This window comes from Hyposmocoma kahamanoa, unplaced genomic scaffold (genome assembly GCF_003589595.1).
Source record: "Hyposmocoma kahamanoa isolate Upper Pololo Valley unplaced genomic scaffold, ASM358959v1 160, whole genome shotgun sequence".
In the NCBI taxonomy this organism is placed as follows: domain Eukaryota; kingdom Metazoa; phylum Arthropoda; class Insecta; order Lepidoptera; family Cosmopterigidae; genus Hyposmocoma; species Hyposmocoma kahamanoa.
Genome location: NW_020653575.1, coordinates 931,000 through 948,326, shown reverse-complemented (window position 1 = coordinate 948,326; position 17,327 = coordinate 931,000). Strand labels below are relative to the sequence as shown.

At 34.8% G+C, this 17,327-nt stretch overlaps 1 protein-coding gene across 1 annotated transcript; it reads right to left on the bottom strand.

Moving 5' to 3' along the window:
* Positions 1-118: 118 nt before the first annotated feature.
* On the bottom strand, positions 119-16,742 carry LOC113240637 (suppressor of Mek1-like). The gene is made up of 8 exons (XM_026477986.1): positions 16,686-16,742; positions 15,438-15,473; positions 15,117-15,152; positions 14,402-14,527; positions 10,424-10,596; positions 8,118-8,256; positions 6,257-6,390; positions 119-1,103 (listed from the first exon to the last, which is right to left on the bottom strand). The coding sequence occupies exons 3-8, from the start codon at positions 15,142-15,144 to the stop codon at positions 216-218; spliced, it is 1,488 nt and encodes a 495-aa protein (XP_026333771.1). The 5' UTR covers positions 15,145-15,152; positions 15,438-15,473; positions 16,686-16,742; the 3' UTR covers positions 119-215.
* Between the last annotated feature and the right edge of the window lie 585 nt (positions 16,743-17,327).

Here is a 17,327-nt window from a genome sequence, read left to right as displayed (position 1 = left end):
TCATGCCTGAACAGCCACTCTTAGAGGTGGATGATTTTCTTCAAAATTAAATGGGACCACTATGGAGGTACCCTCTTTCCAATAAAAAAAGAATCATGAAAATCGGTTCACAAATACCGGAGTTATCGCGTAACATACATACAAAAAAACACGCAATCGAATTGAGAATCTCCTCCTTTTTTTGAAGTCGGTTAAAAACGTGACACTACCCAATTTTAATATTTTTTTAACTTCCTTCGTTTCGATTCAGCTATTGTCCCAATTCTATCATCTATTTCGATATTAGAATTCTCGTAACTATTTATTGGCTGTTCCTTGTCATGATCACTTTCAGTTAAATGAAATGGAGTGTGGTTTCCTCTATCGACTATGGAATTGTCATCATTATGTGAAAAATTTATTACATCTTCATCAATCTCATTAGCTTCATACTGCGTTCCAACATCATCCGTCTTTAGCTTATGTGGATTCTTATTATCACCGTCATTCTCTGCGTCATTACCTGCACCGTCAATCCCAGATGGTACAGAGCCTTCTTTAGCATTTTCTTTGTCGTTAGCGTTATCTTTATCGTTAGCGTTTTCTTTGTCGTTAGCGTTTTCTTTGTCGTTAGCGTTTTCTTCGTCGTTAGCGTTATCTTTGTCGTTAGCGTTTTCTTTGTCGTCAGCGCTTTCTTTGTCGTTACCGATATCTTTGTCGTTATCGTCATCTTTGTCGTTAATATTTTCGGTGACTTCATCTTTAAGAAGCAAATGTTTATTAACTATAGTTCCATCAATTACGCCGTCATCAGACTGTATTTCTTGGGATTCGTCTTTAAAAGCAACCGGTTTTTTGGTACCATCGACTTTCACTACATCGTTACCATCATCACCCTCATTGTCAGATACTACTGAACTTTCTTTAGGTGGTGATTTATCTTTATTATTTTCGTCTGAACTTTGAGCTCCATTGGCTGATTGGTCATTCCGAAATTCCTTCTTGCATGTGTCCAAAAGGTCATCAACACTTCGCCTATTGCATTCATGGCCGAACAACAGCCGTAGTTTCATTTTGTCCAGTTGCGATAGACCTTCTGAAGGCCTTACTTGGAGACCTGGCAACTGAAACATGATTTTGTTTTCATCACAATACATATAAGAGCAGTTATATTCACATCCATTTATCAATGGTTTTTTTACCATGGCGCAAGTGAAAGGGTGTTGGTGGTCACCACTTCGCCATGGTAGTTTAGTGGAGAATGATAGACGAGTCGTGGGTTGGTAATTGACTGTATATTAATGTATATATGTTGCTTGAGCTACTTATTTATACTAATTTGGTACGTGTGTCTTATGCTGATTCACAAGGCATGGTTGTTACTTTTGCTAGCACTAAGACGTGCCTGAATGTCGGAAGAGGGTTAGACATTCTGGCACGTCTGTGGCTGCTACAGTTTTGATAAATAACATCAAACTAGAATGCATTGATTGGCAAATATTGCTACTTATATTGATGTAAGAGAGCTGAATAGTATACTCTCTGAGCGTATAATACACAATCAACCAATCAGAGAGCCTACATTATTTGTAAGAGCGAGACAAATGTATTGCTATTTCGCTCCTATCAAAATACGCGATAGCAAGAGTGAGACGTATGTATTGCTATCTCACTGGTATAAAAGAAAACGGCTCGTAGTTTTCACACGCTGAACAGAACGACTATTGTGGCGAGCAGACATGACGTATGCAGATGCAATTACACTCCTTTTGATAATTATTATGATAATTATCAGGTATATACCCGATAATTACATTTGCTGATTCATAGTTTTGTCGCTTTATTTTTTACTACAGATGACAAACAGCGAGAAAACAAAATAAACATGAAGGAAGGGAAAGAAGGAAGGAAGGAAAACGATTTGGTTAGTGATTTTTTTGAGATTGACATGTGATACGTTTGAGTATAGTGCTTCTATATTCTCAATGTTCTTCGGCAATTATCGATTTCCGAATGCACACGAGTATTAATTTCTTTGCTCATTAATAATGAGATTTAAAATCTATAGTAATTTGAATTTTGAAAAACATACGTTATTGTTGTTTTATTTTCATTTCCGTGTGAACTGTATAGAGCTAAGAAACTATTTCTCTATTTTTAATAACATTTCATCATCAACCCTAAAACTGAATATTTTTCCGATTATTAATGAACTTCTTTCGTACCTTTTTGGGTGTCTGAAAAGGAACTGATTTTAACTTTTTTATCATATTCTGTACTGTTCCGATAGAAACTCCACAAGCTACAGAAACACGTTTTTGGACTTTTAAAAAATACTGTCTTTCTTGAACATATTGGCTTCTTGTAAGTACACGCTGTAAATTATCTTTCGTGCTTGTGACTTTAGCGGCTTTCCTCCCATTGTATAATAAACGAAAATGTAACAACAACTCATACTTCCAAGTCAACTGAAAGCGACCGGCCTGTTGTACCAAAGGCAAAGTGAACTATATCTTTCCAATTTTTGAACTGATTGAAACCCGACTACAGCCCAAACACAAACTTTGCCGAGAGACATTGAGAAAATAGAAGCACTGTACGTCTCGGATACAAACACATGACTCTACATTGCTATCGATAGCATTTTGTTGCTCCAATTAAATTTTATAAAATATCATTTTTTATTAATACCAGGGAATTGGTGTTATAGTTTAGTATATTATTCATTGTCGGGCTTTTTACCGTACGGACGTGTGTTGTTTGTACTCAAACAACATCATTTGAAACGCATCATATTTGTGAATTAAGTACTTTAAACTTATCGTACCAGTTAAGACTCACTAAGCGCAATTCCGCTCAAATACTGTGAAACATTTGTTTATATATACCTGGTGTCTTAGTGTGATTTACTGTGCTCCGTGAACGTTCTACCCGCTTATTATCTTGCTGTGCGCGCCGTTTCGTGTTTTTATTTGCCATATTACTCAATAAGTAAAAAAAAGTGAAAAATGAGTCTGCAACATAGTCCTCCGGCTAAATGTGCAGGATCAACCCCTGGCCTATCGACAATAAGCAACGGTGATTTTTCTACCAATACTACGAACAGAAAAAGAAAGACCCCTGACTTGTGACCGTTGTTGTCACCAAATTTCGCCGTGAATTAAAGGAAACTTTGTCCAATTACCAACAAAATTTTAATAAAACATTATCTGGATTTCGGCAGGATCTTCTATCCTCGTTAAAGATACATTTAGACAATCAAAACGATATTCTGATTAAATTACGAAAGGATTTTTGTGACATAAAAAATGAAATTTCTGTAATTAAATAATTAAATAACCAACTATAATTTACAGCAAGAACAGATACAATTAAAATCATCCATTGCAGAACAGAAACGAGAAAGTGACGCCACAAAATTAAAACTAATGGACCTACCTACATACCGCACGGTCCGCGCCATGAATCGCTTCTCAAGTCGTTTTATGATAGGACTTGCGATATTATACATTCTTACCCGGACGATTTGTTTCTTATTTTAGGGGACTTTAATGTAACTAATGCCTTCTGGGACTATGATGACGACAACCTAAATATGTGTATTCGTGCCAATAATTATTTATTTACATCTATGACGAGAGAGTTCCTAAGCCTATCTTTATTGTCCCAATGTAACTGCATATACAATAATAATAGTAGACTCTTGGACCTTGTATTTTGTAGCAAGTTTTATAAAGTCGAATGTTCTCCTTTTGCTTTAGTACCCGAAGATCCTCACCATAAAGCCCTAGATATTGACTTACTTCTAAGTCTTCCTATGTTCCTAAAATATAAACGTGTTTCGAGAAAAATGTTTTTTCTGACAAACTTTGAAGCCATTTCGCTTGGAGTTAAGACTGTTGATTGGGATAATGTTTTCTCCTCAATGCCTGACGTAGAACTTCGATTGATTTTTTTTTATTAAATGCTTAATAAACTTTTAGAAAAACATGTACCTACTCGTATTGCTTATAATAGCGATAAATATCCTCCCTGGTATACACGTCCACTTATAAAATTATGTAACGAGAAACGTGAAATAAAAAATTGAAACAATACGGTAATCATCGGGATTACAATACATTCTCCAAACTCCGGTCAAGGTTACGTAAAATGAAACAGGAGTGCTAAATTTATTATAATACATTATGTGAGGAAAGAATCAAACAAAATCCTAAATATTTTTGATCTTATGTTAAGGCGAAAAAACAACCTGGTGACATCCCTCAAAATATGATCTACAATGGTAATGTTCTGTCAGAAGGTAGCGCAATCTGCATTTGTATCGTCATCCTCACAACAACAAAATTACTTCCCTAACTCTTACTATTCTAGTACTACAGTGGATATCAACTCGATAGAACTAAATGTTAGCATTATCTTGAAGGAGCTCAAATGCGTCAATATTAACAAAGGAGCCGGACCAGATGGTATTCACCCAATTATAATTTCGAAATGTTCCGCAGATTTACTTACACCCGTCACAAGTATCATTAAACAATCTATGAGTACGGGAGTCTTTCCTTCTATCTTGAAGAGGGCTCTCGTAACCCCAATACCTAAAAATAATCAAAAAGATCAAATCACCCAGTACCGACTTATTTCTAAACTGTGCATTCTTGGCAAGATTTTCGAAAAGATTGTAACTGCGCAATTGTTCCATTCTGTTCAAAATTTTATCTCGGAACACCAGCACGAGTTTATGAGGTCACGTTGTGTCGAATCAAACATGATTCAATTTACTAATTATTTATTGTACGCTATGGATAATAACTTACAGGTAGACGTCGAGTACACCGACTTTTCCAAAGCATTTGACAAAATTAATCACGATTTGCTCATAAAAAAGCTTAACAAGATCGATGTACATGGCAGTTTGCTTAGACGGGTTGAGTCATACATAGGCAACCGAAGTCAGGTGATTTCTTTGAGGGGTTATTGTTCTAAATTCCTCCCAATTCCTTCGGGTGTCCTGCAGGGTTCCCATTTAGGTCCGCTACTATTTTCCTTCTATATCAACGATTTAGGAGACCCTTTGCTCCACTCAAATCATCTGCTTTACGCAGACGACACCAAATTTTAGGAGAATAGTAGTCTCACCTAGCGATTATGAGTTGCTACAGTCAGACATCGCAACTCTCTCAGAGTATTGTACCATAAATCAACTTTTCTTAAATATAGACAAATGTAACGTAACTTATACCCGCAAAAAATCTCCAATATTATAATTATACCCTTGAGTATTCTATTTTGAAAGGAGTAAGAACCATTCGAGATTTAGGTATTGTCATGGATATCCAACTATCTTTCAACTCGCACATTGATACAATACTCAGTCGAGCCTTTAAAAGCCTGGGCTTTATTAATCGCATTGCCAAACCGTTTAAGCAAGTCATAACATTTAAAATTTTATATTATTCATTCTACAAATGTAATATCGATCGAATAGAAAGAGTCCTACGGTAATTCGTCAGGATTCTTAATTTTCGTACTAATTGTCCAATTGAACCACACGAATACTCTCTTAATCGTAATAAATTGCTTACCTGACAAAGTCGCCGTAAGAAATCTGACATAGTTTTTCTCTACAAAATACTTAACAATATGGTTGATTCACCGACTCTTTTATCGCAGGCTAATTTTATAAATAAAGTTCGTTTACAAGCACCAACCAACGTTAAATAAAAATTTTCGTAAGAATTATATAAGAAACAGTTACTTTCATCGTTCGTTATCTTTATATAATAATACATTTTGTGACACGGATATATTTGGTATCTATCTCATTGTACAGATTTAAGGTAAGCATCCACAACAAATTATTTAGTAGTAATGATACGGCTTAGCGGCCTAGTCGGGACAGTCTATCTATATATGAAGCCTGTTGTCGCAGGTTTACATCCCGGTTAATTAGTTTTGTTTTAATCGTCTTTAGTTCTAGGTAGCAATTTATCTAAGCACCCATATGGTTAACCATTCACTTTTGGTTCAAATACGCATTTATTTTGTATTCTACTTATATATTTAAACCCTTTTTAGCACATGTTATTAATATTTAAGTGTAATATTCGGTACTCGTTGTCCATAGTATAGTTCAAATTTCTGTATTAATTCAAATTATAATGACTAATGACTGTTTGTACTAAAATAAATAATAAAAATATATTATTATTACTCTACTAAGGTCGCTTATACTAGTTTTTCCGGTATTAAGAACAAATCTCGGTACGTTTCTTACCAATCCGGCGATAGTGGCGTAGCCATTTCTGCTGAAAGCGCGGTCGTGGAATTGCATAATACTCATTGGATCGAATTCCACCAGGGACTTCGAAGGTCCTTCGTCAGGCTGTCTGCGGAACAGAATCTTGTATCCTAGGAACAAAGTAAATGACTTTTAAGTTGAGAAGAACATCTCCAAAAAATAGTTGAGTTCGTAATTAAAGTATTTTTAACTATTATGAATCGTATATTTATTTTTTACAAACATAACTATGTTTCGGGCTCTCTATAGAGCCCAAGGTCACGGTCGACTAACTAAATAGTGTTGTGTACCATGCATTATTAGTTCACGAACTTAAAAATAATTTAAACTACTTCGCTTAATCCATTCTTAAAAGGGAAAATTTAGACAAGTCTTCAAAAGCGGTTGTGTAATTGTTCTGTTGTTCACATTATTATAAAATGTGAACAACAGATGTTGTTCTAAATGTTCACATTACTGCTTGGCGGCAGAAATCGGTAAGGTGGCAGTACTTCCCTGGATGAACTCTTTCACAAGGACCTCTACTGCTACTAAAGAATCATGTAAACGGAACGGATGAATCATGTAATCATGCAAATCGAATTACTCGATGGGTACCCATCGAATGTAACGTAATAAAACTTATACGTACATTATACTCCATATTTATATATGGTGCATTTTTTAAATAATATTAAGTGACGGCACGAACAGGTCGTGCGTACGATGGTGAGCTACACGCCTGTTCATAACAGTTGCAGTGCCACTCAGAGCTTTAAATCGGAAAGATCTGGGCACCGCCACTGCGCCCGTCACCCTGAGACTTAAGTTGACAAGTCCCATGTGCCTGTAATTTCACCCTTCTGCAGTACTTCCCTGGACGAATTCTTTCACAAGGAGCTCTAGGGGAGAGAGGGGGAATTGCGGACACATAAGCGAATGTCGAAATAAAAATCATATTATTAGCATTAATTAATATTTTTTTAATTATAATTAAACGTTGCTTATAACCTTATAAAATTACCATAATCTTTTATCTTTAAATAATCAAGATATATAAAATTTTGAAGTAAAAACGAAAGGCTTTCTGTCCGTAATTACCCGGTGCATGTCGGGTAAATGCGGGTAAAAATATATTATACATATATAAACGTATTGTCATACGACCACTGGACAATATAAAAGCTATTAATTGATACTACTTTCATCTTCCTACTTCTTGGGTCAAGATTGCATGAAAGCGTATCGGTCTCCTTTAGATTAATCTATTTAAAACCTTAATTGGGGTTATTACAGACGTCTGGATTTGCCCCAAGTCCCAAGTCTGTAATTGCCCCAATCGTAATTTATTTAATTACGTAATACTTCTGATGTTATGCTAGCACGTACGATTTTCATATTTTTACAGTTTCGAGGATGCATCTTATAAATATTTATGACAAACGTAACATTTCATTAATTCTCACATAATAGTGTGTACACGGCAATAAAAATAAATTTTTTCATGTGTTTTGTTGTAATTTTACTTTATTAAAAAAGTCCAAAGACTTTTTCATGTGTTTTGTTGTAAATTTACTTTATTTTTAGTGCCGTATTTATAAGATATCCTCGAAACTGTAAAAACCACACACTACAATGGTGGATGTGATCGAAAGATCGCGATAGCGGGACACGGGGGGAAACTAGACTTTTAGAAACGATTGCGTCTGAAATTACCCCGCGTCCGTATTCACCCCACTATACCCTACTGCTACTAAATGTACCTATAATGTACTTGTATATGTATTAGCCAGTTCATCTAGGATTAACCACTGACGTTAAACTAACGTCTTTCATGAGAACTTGGTAAATTCCTTACTTGGTTGGATGTTCTCCCATACGACCCTAATGTACTGATCTCGCTGAGGGTGCGTAACTTCGTCCGGGAAACCGATGGCGTGCAGCAGTGTGTGCACAATCTCGCGCCGGGTCAGACATTCCAAGCCGAGGTTCACAATCTGTTGTAAATAAAATATATTCAATTATATTGGCTAAAAACATTTATTAGAGCTCTTGATGTTGTTATATACGCCCGTAAATTTATTATTGTTTTAAAAATAAAACATATACGATGCTTTACTTTCAACCTCGTATCTTAAAAAGAGTGATTATTTACGAGATGGCAAAATTTTCTATGTATTTTAAATTTCTTATCAAGGGTGTTGATTTTGATACATTATTTTAAGAATGGGTAAAAGCCAGTGTATGAATATGAAGGAAAGTGCAGTTCAGTAATTTTGTGCTTTAAGATACCAGTTCAAAAAGTAAGGCGTATGTTCATGATAGTTATGAAATGTTTAATGATTAAAAAAAAATAAAAAAGAAATAAGAATGTTTATCAATCATAAAATTAAAAAGCTACTAATCTTGTGTAGTCTGGTGGGCTGGCTTTTGTATATTTTTCGCTTTCCAGCCATTTAAAAAAAAATTAACGTCACGCGTTTCCCGTTTTGTCAAAGCGGGACATTGTTAAGTGTTTTGGGGATAGCGGGACACGAAGTTTAAAAGCGGAACGTATGGTCACGTTACATAAACACCTTTTACTGATTTACCTGACAATATCGAAAATGAAATTTGGAATCGAATTATGTAAATCGCTTTTAAAAACTAACATATTCGTATTGTATGGGACAATATAACACTCTGATCAAAAGAAGAAGAAGCTAGCGAAGCAAATAAAGACGAAAACAAATAAACTTTATGTGTATTTGTATGGATGAGCAAAGAAAAACTTTCACAGTTGCCTCACAGGTGGCGCTACGACAAAAAGCCGTTAAAACCAAGAACAAAGATCAGCAGCAAGTACATAGAGAAATTCGTAAGATCTACTGACTCGCTCCGTAGCTCAGATGAGAGAGCGATAGCCCGGGTTAGGCGAAAATGTCGCTAGTTCAAGTTCTGCCAGATCGAAGGAATTCTTCTTTTAGTTTGATCAATATTTGTATCAATTATAATAACAAACTATATTCATATTCATTTATTTGTTTGTGATACACAGGTTACGAAAGGTGTTACAAAAAGTTTATATATATACAATTAGTCTTCATTTGTTCTACTGACAGCGCGATACTGCGATGACATTACAATTTAAATTTCTAATAGGTTGACTTCGGACATTTTTTTCGTGGTTTTTTTATTAGACCCGTCGTCCATTTATTTGTAAGTCAATGGTCACAATACTGAAATAACCAAAATATCAAAAATTAAAAAGAACAAATAATATACAATGTCAATTTTAAACGGAATCTCTAATATTGTAGAATGTTATATCATTGAGCTAACTAAATAACATTGTCATAAACTCTGTAGCGTTATTGCAAATCCTTATTTCAATCGGAAGTTTGTTATAGACCTTTGAAGCCATTAGGTACAACCACGCTTTCTCTAAGTAGAACAGTTTTGCATGATCTGATTTGTATTGATGTTGATCAGTGAATTAGTGGAATACTTTCACAAAAAATGTATAAATAAACGTTTACGTATATTTACTAAAATATTATGAATAGTGCCTCCTGAATTAGATATTTTCAGGAGTCATCATCAAAATTTTACTCGCATCACTGTTTTTTATATGCAATTTGCAGATGAATTATTAAGTTCAGGATAATGAATGCTCATTCATTAGCCTGAATTGCAGTCTGCCTTGCCGTACGCTGCATAATGCAGGATTATGAATGTAGTCGCAACGTGCACGCTATCCCGCAATGCATCCTACGAGACTCCGTACGTGCGCCATACGCACGATAGTGTGTGAGCAGTCTCCTGCCTGCGCGGCGGACTACCATGCAGGTAGTGAATGGGTATTTCTGCCACCAAGAGTAATGCTCACATTACTGCTTGGTGGCAGAAATAGGTAAGGTGGTAGTACTTCCCTGAATGAACTCTTTCACAAGGTGATCTACAGCTACTAAAATAACTGCCTGCCTGTCCCGAGTTCGATTCCCATGCCGGGAGAAATATTTGTATGGTCTACATTTATTTATTTTTCTCGTGAGTTTGGTTGTAATTTGTGGTTGTCTATGTGTGTGTCCATGGCACCCGCGATACACGGTTTCCCTAGTGGGGGGCTATGAATGTGTGCCCGTTATTATTAAATTTTGTTTTTTTAACATACAAAAGACTTACAACTTCAAATCCTTTATATATAGGCTTATGCATGCATTCGCGAACCCCATCAGGATTGGTGATGTGAATCCAGGAGTTGTTGTCAGGCTTCAGTAGAACTGATGTAAAACGGACACAGGAGACTGCCTCTATAATATCCATTGCTTCACGTGTTCGGGAGTTCATCACGTAATCTGGTAATATTTCATAATTATTATATTATATTAATTATCATATTTATTTAACTATTATATATATATATTTAGATTTATATTAGATAACTACTAATAACTAATTGTTAAGAATCGACACTGCCTCAGCTGGAATTCAAATTTTTCCCGTACTAATACAGTTCATTTTGCGTGGGTTGAGCTGCAGGGACAGTGGCTTCAACTGGCTTTGCTTCAGAGTTATTTTTTTACAAAACGAAATTAAAGCCATTTGAAAAAATATAGACCGTATATTAAACGTGTTCTATTTAGTTCCGTCAATATAAAAATAAAATTGCCATATGTAAAGTGTCTATTGAATATAGCGTTTTTTTTTTTGTAAAATTCAAAGTAAGTTTGTATTTTCTTCCACCATAAAAATTTTTATGAATCTTGTTTTCACATCATATAGTAATCAGTGAATATCCTCAATTTTATTATTTATTAAAGTATTGATTCAACGCTTTCACTGTTATGCGGAATCAACCAAAGCCGTTTGAGGTTGCATCGGCTCATAAATAAATACAGCAAAGCCACCAGTCCTGGCGTAATTTCACAAAAAAATAATTGAATATCAATTCAATAAAAATTTAATTAATAGAGTCAATAGCGACATCTCTCGCCAGGACTGGTGGCTGTAAAGGTACTAACTGGGTGATAAATCTGTCATAGATTTCTCATAGATGGCGGTACGACTAGAAAGTCGTTGAAAGACCAAGTACAAAGACACGACGCAAGCACATAGAAAAATTCGTGAGGTCCGTTGGTTCGTTCCGTGGCTTAGTTGGTATAGCGTCTGGCACGGTATGCAAGAAGACGTCGGTTCGAATCCGACCGGATCGAAGGAATTTTTTCTGAGTGTTCGATATTTGTATTAATAATTACTTTTTCTTACTGTTTTTTTTTAATATTATCATGCCTTCCTTTGTATTTGTTTTACTTGTATGAGAATGAGTTATAATGGAAAAAAAAATCTTTTTATATTTTTCCTTATAATTTATCTTAACATTTTAATCATTGACTTACAATTTTAATGCAAATGTTTGCCAAGTAATGTAAATAACATTCTCTACATATGAATTTCTGAGGCTTTCGCAATTGTTACACATTGGAATAAAACTATATTTTCGGATGTAAATCGCGTATATTTATAATTCAAACAAAATAACGTTTCGGACCCTTATTCGATGTCAATCTGAGTCAACCGTCAGCGTAGAACCAGTAAACGCGACGAAACGTTGATTAATTTGAAAAAACAAATATATACGCAATTTAAATCCGAAAAAAATATTTTCATATCCAACATTATAGTCCATATTTTATTAAAGAAAAGTGTTGTGGTTAATATTAAAAATCTTAAAAAGTTCTGAATTAACATTCTCAAACTCATTTATGCGCATACGATAATCCACAACTACCTACTTATACAAATTTTATAGCGTTTAAAGTTGCTCCATAAAATTGTCTCCAGTTACTACGATTGACTTAATACTTTCGATTAAAAAAAATCAGAACTTAGTCGCGAATAAATGTAATAATAATAATACTAATAAACTCATTTATTTGTCTTGAAAACAGTGATACATTTTATAATAAAATCGAAGACAGCGCTAATTAACAAGACAAAACGGTTTATGACTCAGCGGTCGCGGGGAATTCACAGCCTCTGTTATTCAGCCATGACCTTGTTAAAGTATGGTAATTAAATATTTATTTTAGGACATCGAGACATAAGGTAAATATTATAACGGACTGTATCAATGGGTTAAAGGATGGGTGCTAACAACGAGTGAGCATATCAAATCAAAACAGCAAACAAAAGTCAAGAAAAGGCGCCAAAAACAGTCACATTTAAATCTAGAATTTAAATATAAAACTAAAACTTAAAGAGACTATAAAATAAATACAAAAAAGATTTGGAGCGACTGCTGGGATTCGTTACAGGTATTGTAATTTTAGAACATGGAAATTTAGAATATTTAACCATATCAGTGACAATCCATTCCAAGCGTAAGAAACTGCTGTGTAAGTAGTATATATTTTATTTACCTCGACGATGCGGAAAATGCTGCAACTTCCATGGGCTCAAAGGGATCCATGGTCTTGAGTCTCTTCGAGACCATGGATGTTGCAACACGTCCGACACGTTGAGATAAATAAAATATATATTTATACGCAATTAAGTCCCGGTTTATTAAAATCAAATAATGTGTGAAAATCGTATAATCCAATGTATAATCCTTTTGTTTCCTGTATTCAGGTATCCCTAACCCTAATGTAAAAACTACTTATCATCTATCATGTCACACACTTCATAAATCATCTTAACATCCATCCCTTCTATGACATCCTATCAATGAGTTCACGCACGAGTAGGTAGGAGCGCGCTCCTTATAATAATATCATCGATGAACGAATTGGGGATACCCCTACTGCCACCAACTACCATGAGGCAACGAATTTGTTACATTTATGCCATTCTTTAACGTCTCTAATTAAAATCTCCCTTCAGCCAGACACTGCTACGCAGCGGACAATGCACAATCCAATGTTTCAGAGGGTTCCCAACTTTCTACGAACCTTCAAATAACCATAAACCCAGCAACGTCATTAATGTGTTTTTTTTATGTATAAAACATTTAGTTTGAATTTTAGTTTCTATCTCAGTGTCAAACGTTACATTCCATTTATAAAATTGAATGATAAATTGAAGTATCTTTTTATAGTTGTAAGGCTCGTAACTAAACTTATAGTACGTTTTTTGTGTTCGTCTTAACTGAAGTCAGGTACTGTTTATTTTGTTTAATATGTAATAAGAATGAAGTTATTTTAATGTATCATTAATTTACATATAAGTAATAATATGATTATGATAACATTTATTCTAATTAACAAAAAAATGAGTTGCTAATTGTAACTACGGAAGAGAACTGTTAATAGCTTAGCTCTCTCGTGGCAGCAATAACAAAATACAAATTGTTTTCCGGAAAATATATTATTTTGATACAATCTTAGAATAATAACGCATAGAAACCTAGTCCGCACACGCTAAGTGAGGCAAATTTAAGCGCTCCCAATGGGCCTACACGAGCGGGCAGGACGTCAGTGCTCAAGGTCAACTTGCACCGCGAACAGCTCAAAAATTTTAGTTAAAAATGACGAAATGTGCGACAAACGAGTCAAAAATACGTCAGACAAACATAAAATAGATACTAACATCACATTCCACAAGGAAGTAACGCGTTTCAACTTGTATTTTTATATAAATATTCACTAAAACCGAAAATTAACAAAAATCAAATTCATGTAGGCTAGTTTTAGTCTACTACTAAAACTAGCCTACACGAATTTGATTTTTGCCTCACTTGTGACAGTTCGTTTGATATGAGACTATCATTCTATGCGTTATTATTCTAAGAATGCAATGTATATAAATGGTTTTATTGCATGTCTGCTTTATTTAGTCATAAGATTTTAGTCGATGAGGTCGACGAAGTAGTATGCACACTATAATGCCTACTCATTCTCGTATTGAAAAGGTCAAAATTATAGAATTCGGGGAATAAGTATGCAGGCATGGAATTCTACTCCTTACTCGTTCGCCATGTAAAGGGAGCGAACGCGAATCTTTGGAACATTCAAAACATAGGGGTGGAACCCCAGCCTACATCTAGTCCCTCGATGATGGAATGGGTAAGGCAGAATTATATCATGCAATTTCATTACACAATCTCCTATATAATCAAATATAATATAAGCGTTTGTAATTTATAGTTCCTTGTCCACTCACCATAGGACGACAAATCGAAATAGTAAGGTACAATGCCCAAAGGCCACCGCATCGCAATGTCCTCTTGTACGATATTGATATTCTCTACATAGTACTGTTTTGCCCTGTCGGAATTCATGCCTTGTCCTATTGGAATAATAATGTTAGTATGTAGACACAAGTTTTTCCAAACCGCTCATTCCCAGTCCTCACCACTGGTTTTGTTCCCACTGACGACAAATGGGAAAAAATCCTGGTAACATATGGGATTTTTATTCCGTTTGTCACCACCTGGTAAAATATGGGATTTTTTTCCAGTTATCTTCAGTGGGAACAAAGCCAGTGGTGACAACTGGGATTAAGCCGTTTTTTTTTCCATTTGTCGCCAGTGGGACCAAAAGCCAGTTGTGACGAGTGGGAATACACGGCATATATTAGACCAGAAACGTTTAATCGAAATCAAAAGACGATTGATTGAACATTCTTTTCTCTTCAAATTAAACATTCTGGTACATGTGGCCAGTAGCTCATACTTTGTTATCGTATTCAATCTTTTTTTACAAACAATTTTTTAAATATGTCCATGAGTGCATAGGTAACGACTTTTATATAAATAAACGATCCAATTAAAACATTAATCTGATAATGGCGTCCACAAACAGTCTGAAAACCGGATCGGGTGCTTGAAAAAAGTTTTTTTTTTAAATTGTACAGACAACGACAATTATATGCGTACCTTGATTTCCACCTCCTTCTACCGTCATTTCTGGACCTGCGTTAATAAAAAAAAAATCAAATTATACAAAAAAAAGTCTAAGTAGTTCATTCTACTGCCTGTATATGTATGTATACAAAACAGGCTGTCCCTTACCGAAAAATAGCAACCCAGAAAAGTGAAAATTCATTTTTTTAGTAGGTAATAAATAGATTAATGTTGTGTTTCAAATAATAATACTGATAGGTAACCATTCATTACAACTGAAATCAGGCCAGTTACATGATACTATTATTTTTAAACTGCAGTGTCACACAAGAACAACTGTAAACCATTACATACCTCTTTTTGGACCATCGAAAGGAACTATACTGAGATCTGAAATAAAAAACGTATAAACTTAGAAAAAACGTAATACGTACAATGAAGATTAGTGTAAAATGTTATTATAGGTCCACTGAAAGAATTGTTTCCTCATAACAGAATTGTTATAATACTTATAACAGTGGTAGTCAAGAACATGTCAACCTTGACACTTTGTACTTTGGACCGTTCGTATCGTCAGCGGCATAGAGTTGGATTTAAATCTTAAGTGTCAAGCTTGACGTGCTCTTGACCCTGTACAATATACTAACTAATAAGTAGCTAGTTTCTTTCCTCATAAAATATCTAACTGTTTTTTATACAGAGCGATCGTCAAAAAATTTTTTGAGATTTTTGACAATCGACATGGCATCAAATAAATTAGTAAGCAAGTGAGTAAATTTGTAAGCAACAGACCGACGTCGTATTTTTTGTCTATCAACATTTGTGATCAGGCAAAATCGATTTAATGTGTAGGAAGCAGACGATCGATTTCGTATTTTTTCGACACATCATTTACATCTTCTATATAATTACAATCACAAGGATCCTAAATTGTCGTGTACCTACACAGCCAGAAGTTCAGTTGTTTTGAAAAAGCAACGAAATTTTTAATGCAATAGATACATTGACTTACAAACAAAATAGATACGTCTTTCTTACTTTGTAAAGAAATGCATCCGCATGGAATTGTAAGAGCAGTGATAAAAACTTTCATACTACCTAAGAATTCCTTGGTTATATATATCCATCCGATATCCACGGAAGAGCCTAGACCACTGAATCTTTTCTAATTAGTCGCATATTTACTAAATTAGTACTACCAGTAGGTTTAACAGAGTAAGCAAACGACCCAACTCTCACTAGGTCAGACTAGATATGACTGGGACATAATGACGATGATGATCAAATTGTGATTGATAAAAATATATATACAGTCATAAGATACAAACCAATCGCGTTACTATTCCCAATATAGAAATAAGATTGCAGATGCACTAAAAATAATATAAAGCACTTCAACATATTTCTTACTATGAAATTTACTGTAACAAATCTATTTCAAATGAAAATAAGATTGGTCGTTTCAATTTTATTATTATCCGTTTTATTTCAACAATTTCTTGAGCTATAAATTTTATTTATAACAAAACCACGTGAATTTTTTTGGAATTATCACACGAATGTATTCGAATAATAACAAAGATTTACTTGTCATCAGCTTACATGCATCCACTGCTGGACATAATTCTCCCCTTGAGCATGCCAACTCTTCTGGCCCTGGGGGGTCTACTCTCGATCTCTGTCCGACATACGTCCGAAACAATTACTGCCAAATAAGCACTATTTGACCAAATGAAAAGACGCGTGACGCAAATGAAGCTTCATTCTTGATACTTGTCTTGTAATTTTGTCGAATATTACTTATTTGACAGTAATTGTTTCGGACGGATGTCAGGCGGAGATCGTGAGTGGCGCGGCGTGACCACGTCTCTCAATTATATTAATCTCATACAACCAGAAAATTACTTTTTCATCACACTTGCTCGTAAATAGTATGATTGCATGGTGGCTAACTTTACTCTTGCCCCAAATGAAACCCTCGGGCCTTTTTTCTTCCCATTACAACCATCAACCATAGTCGGTAAGGAGATTTTTTTTAATTTGTAGCACGACATAAAACGACATACTTCCTCTATATAGGACAGGTTCAAGTTCAAGCAAGGAGGTTGCATAAATATGTTCAAAATCAAAACATTCGCTTAAAATGTATTCTGAACAAAAATGTAATTGCAATTCAGCCACATAATACTTAAATACTTAACTGCCTCTGTGGCCGAACGGTTACCATGCCGGACTGCCACGCAG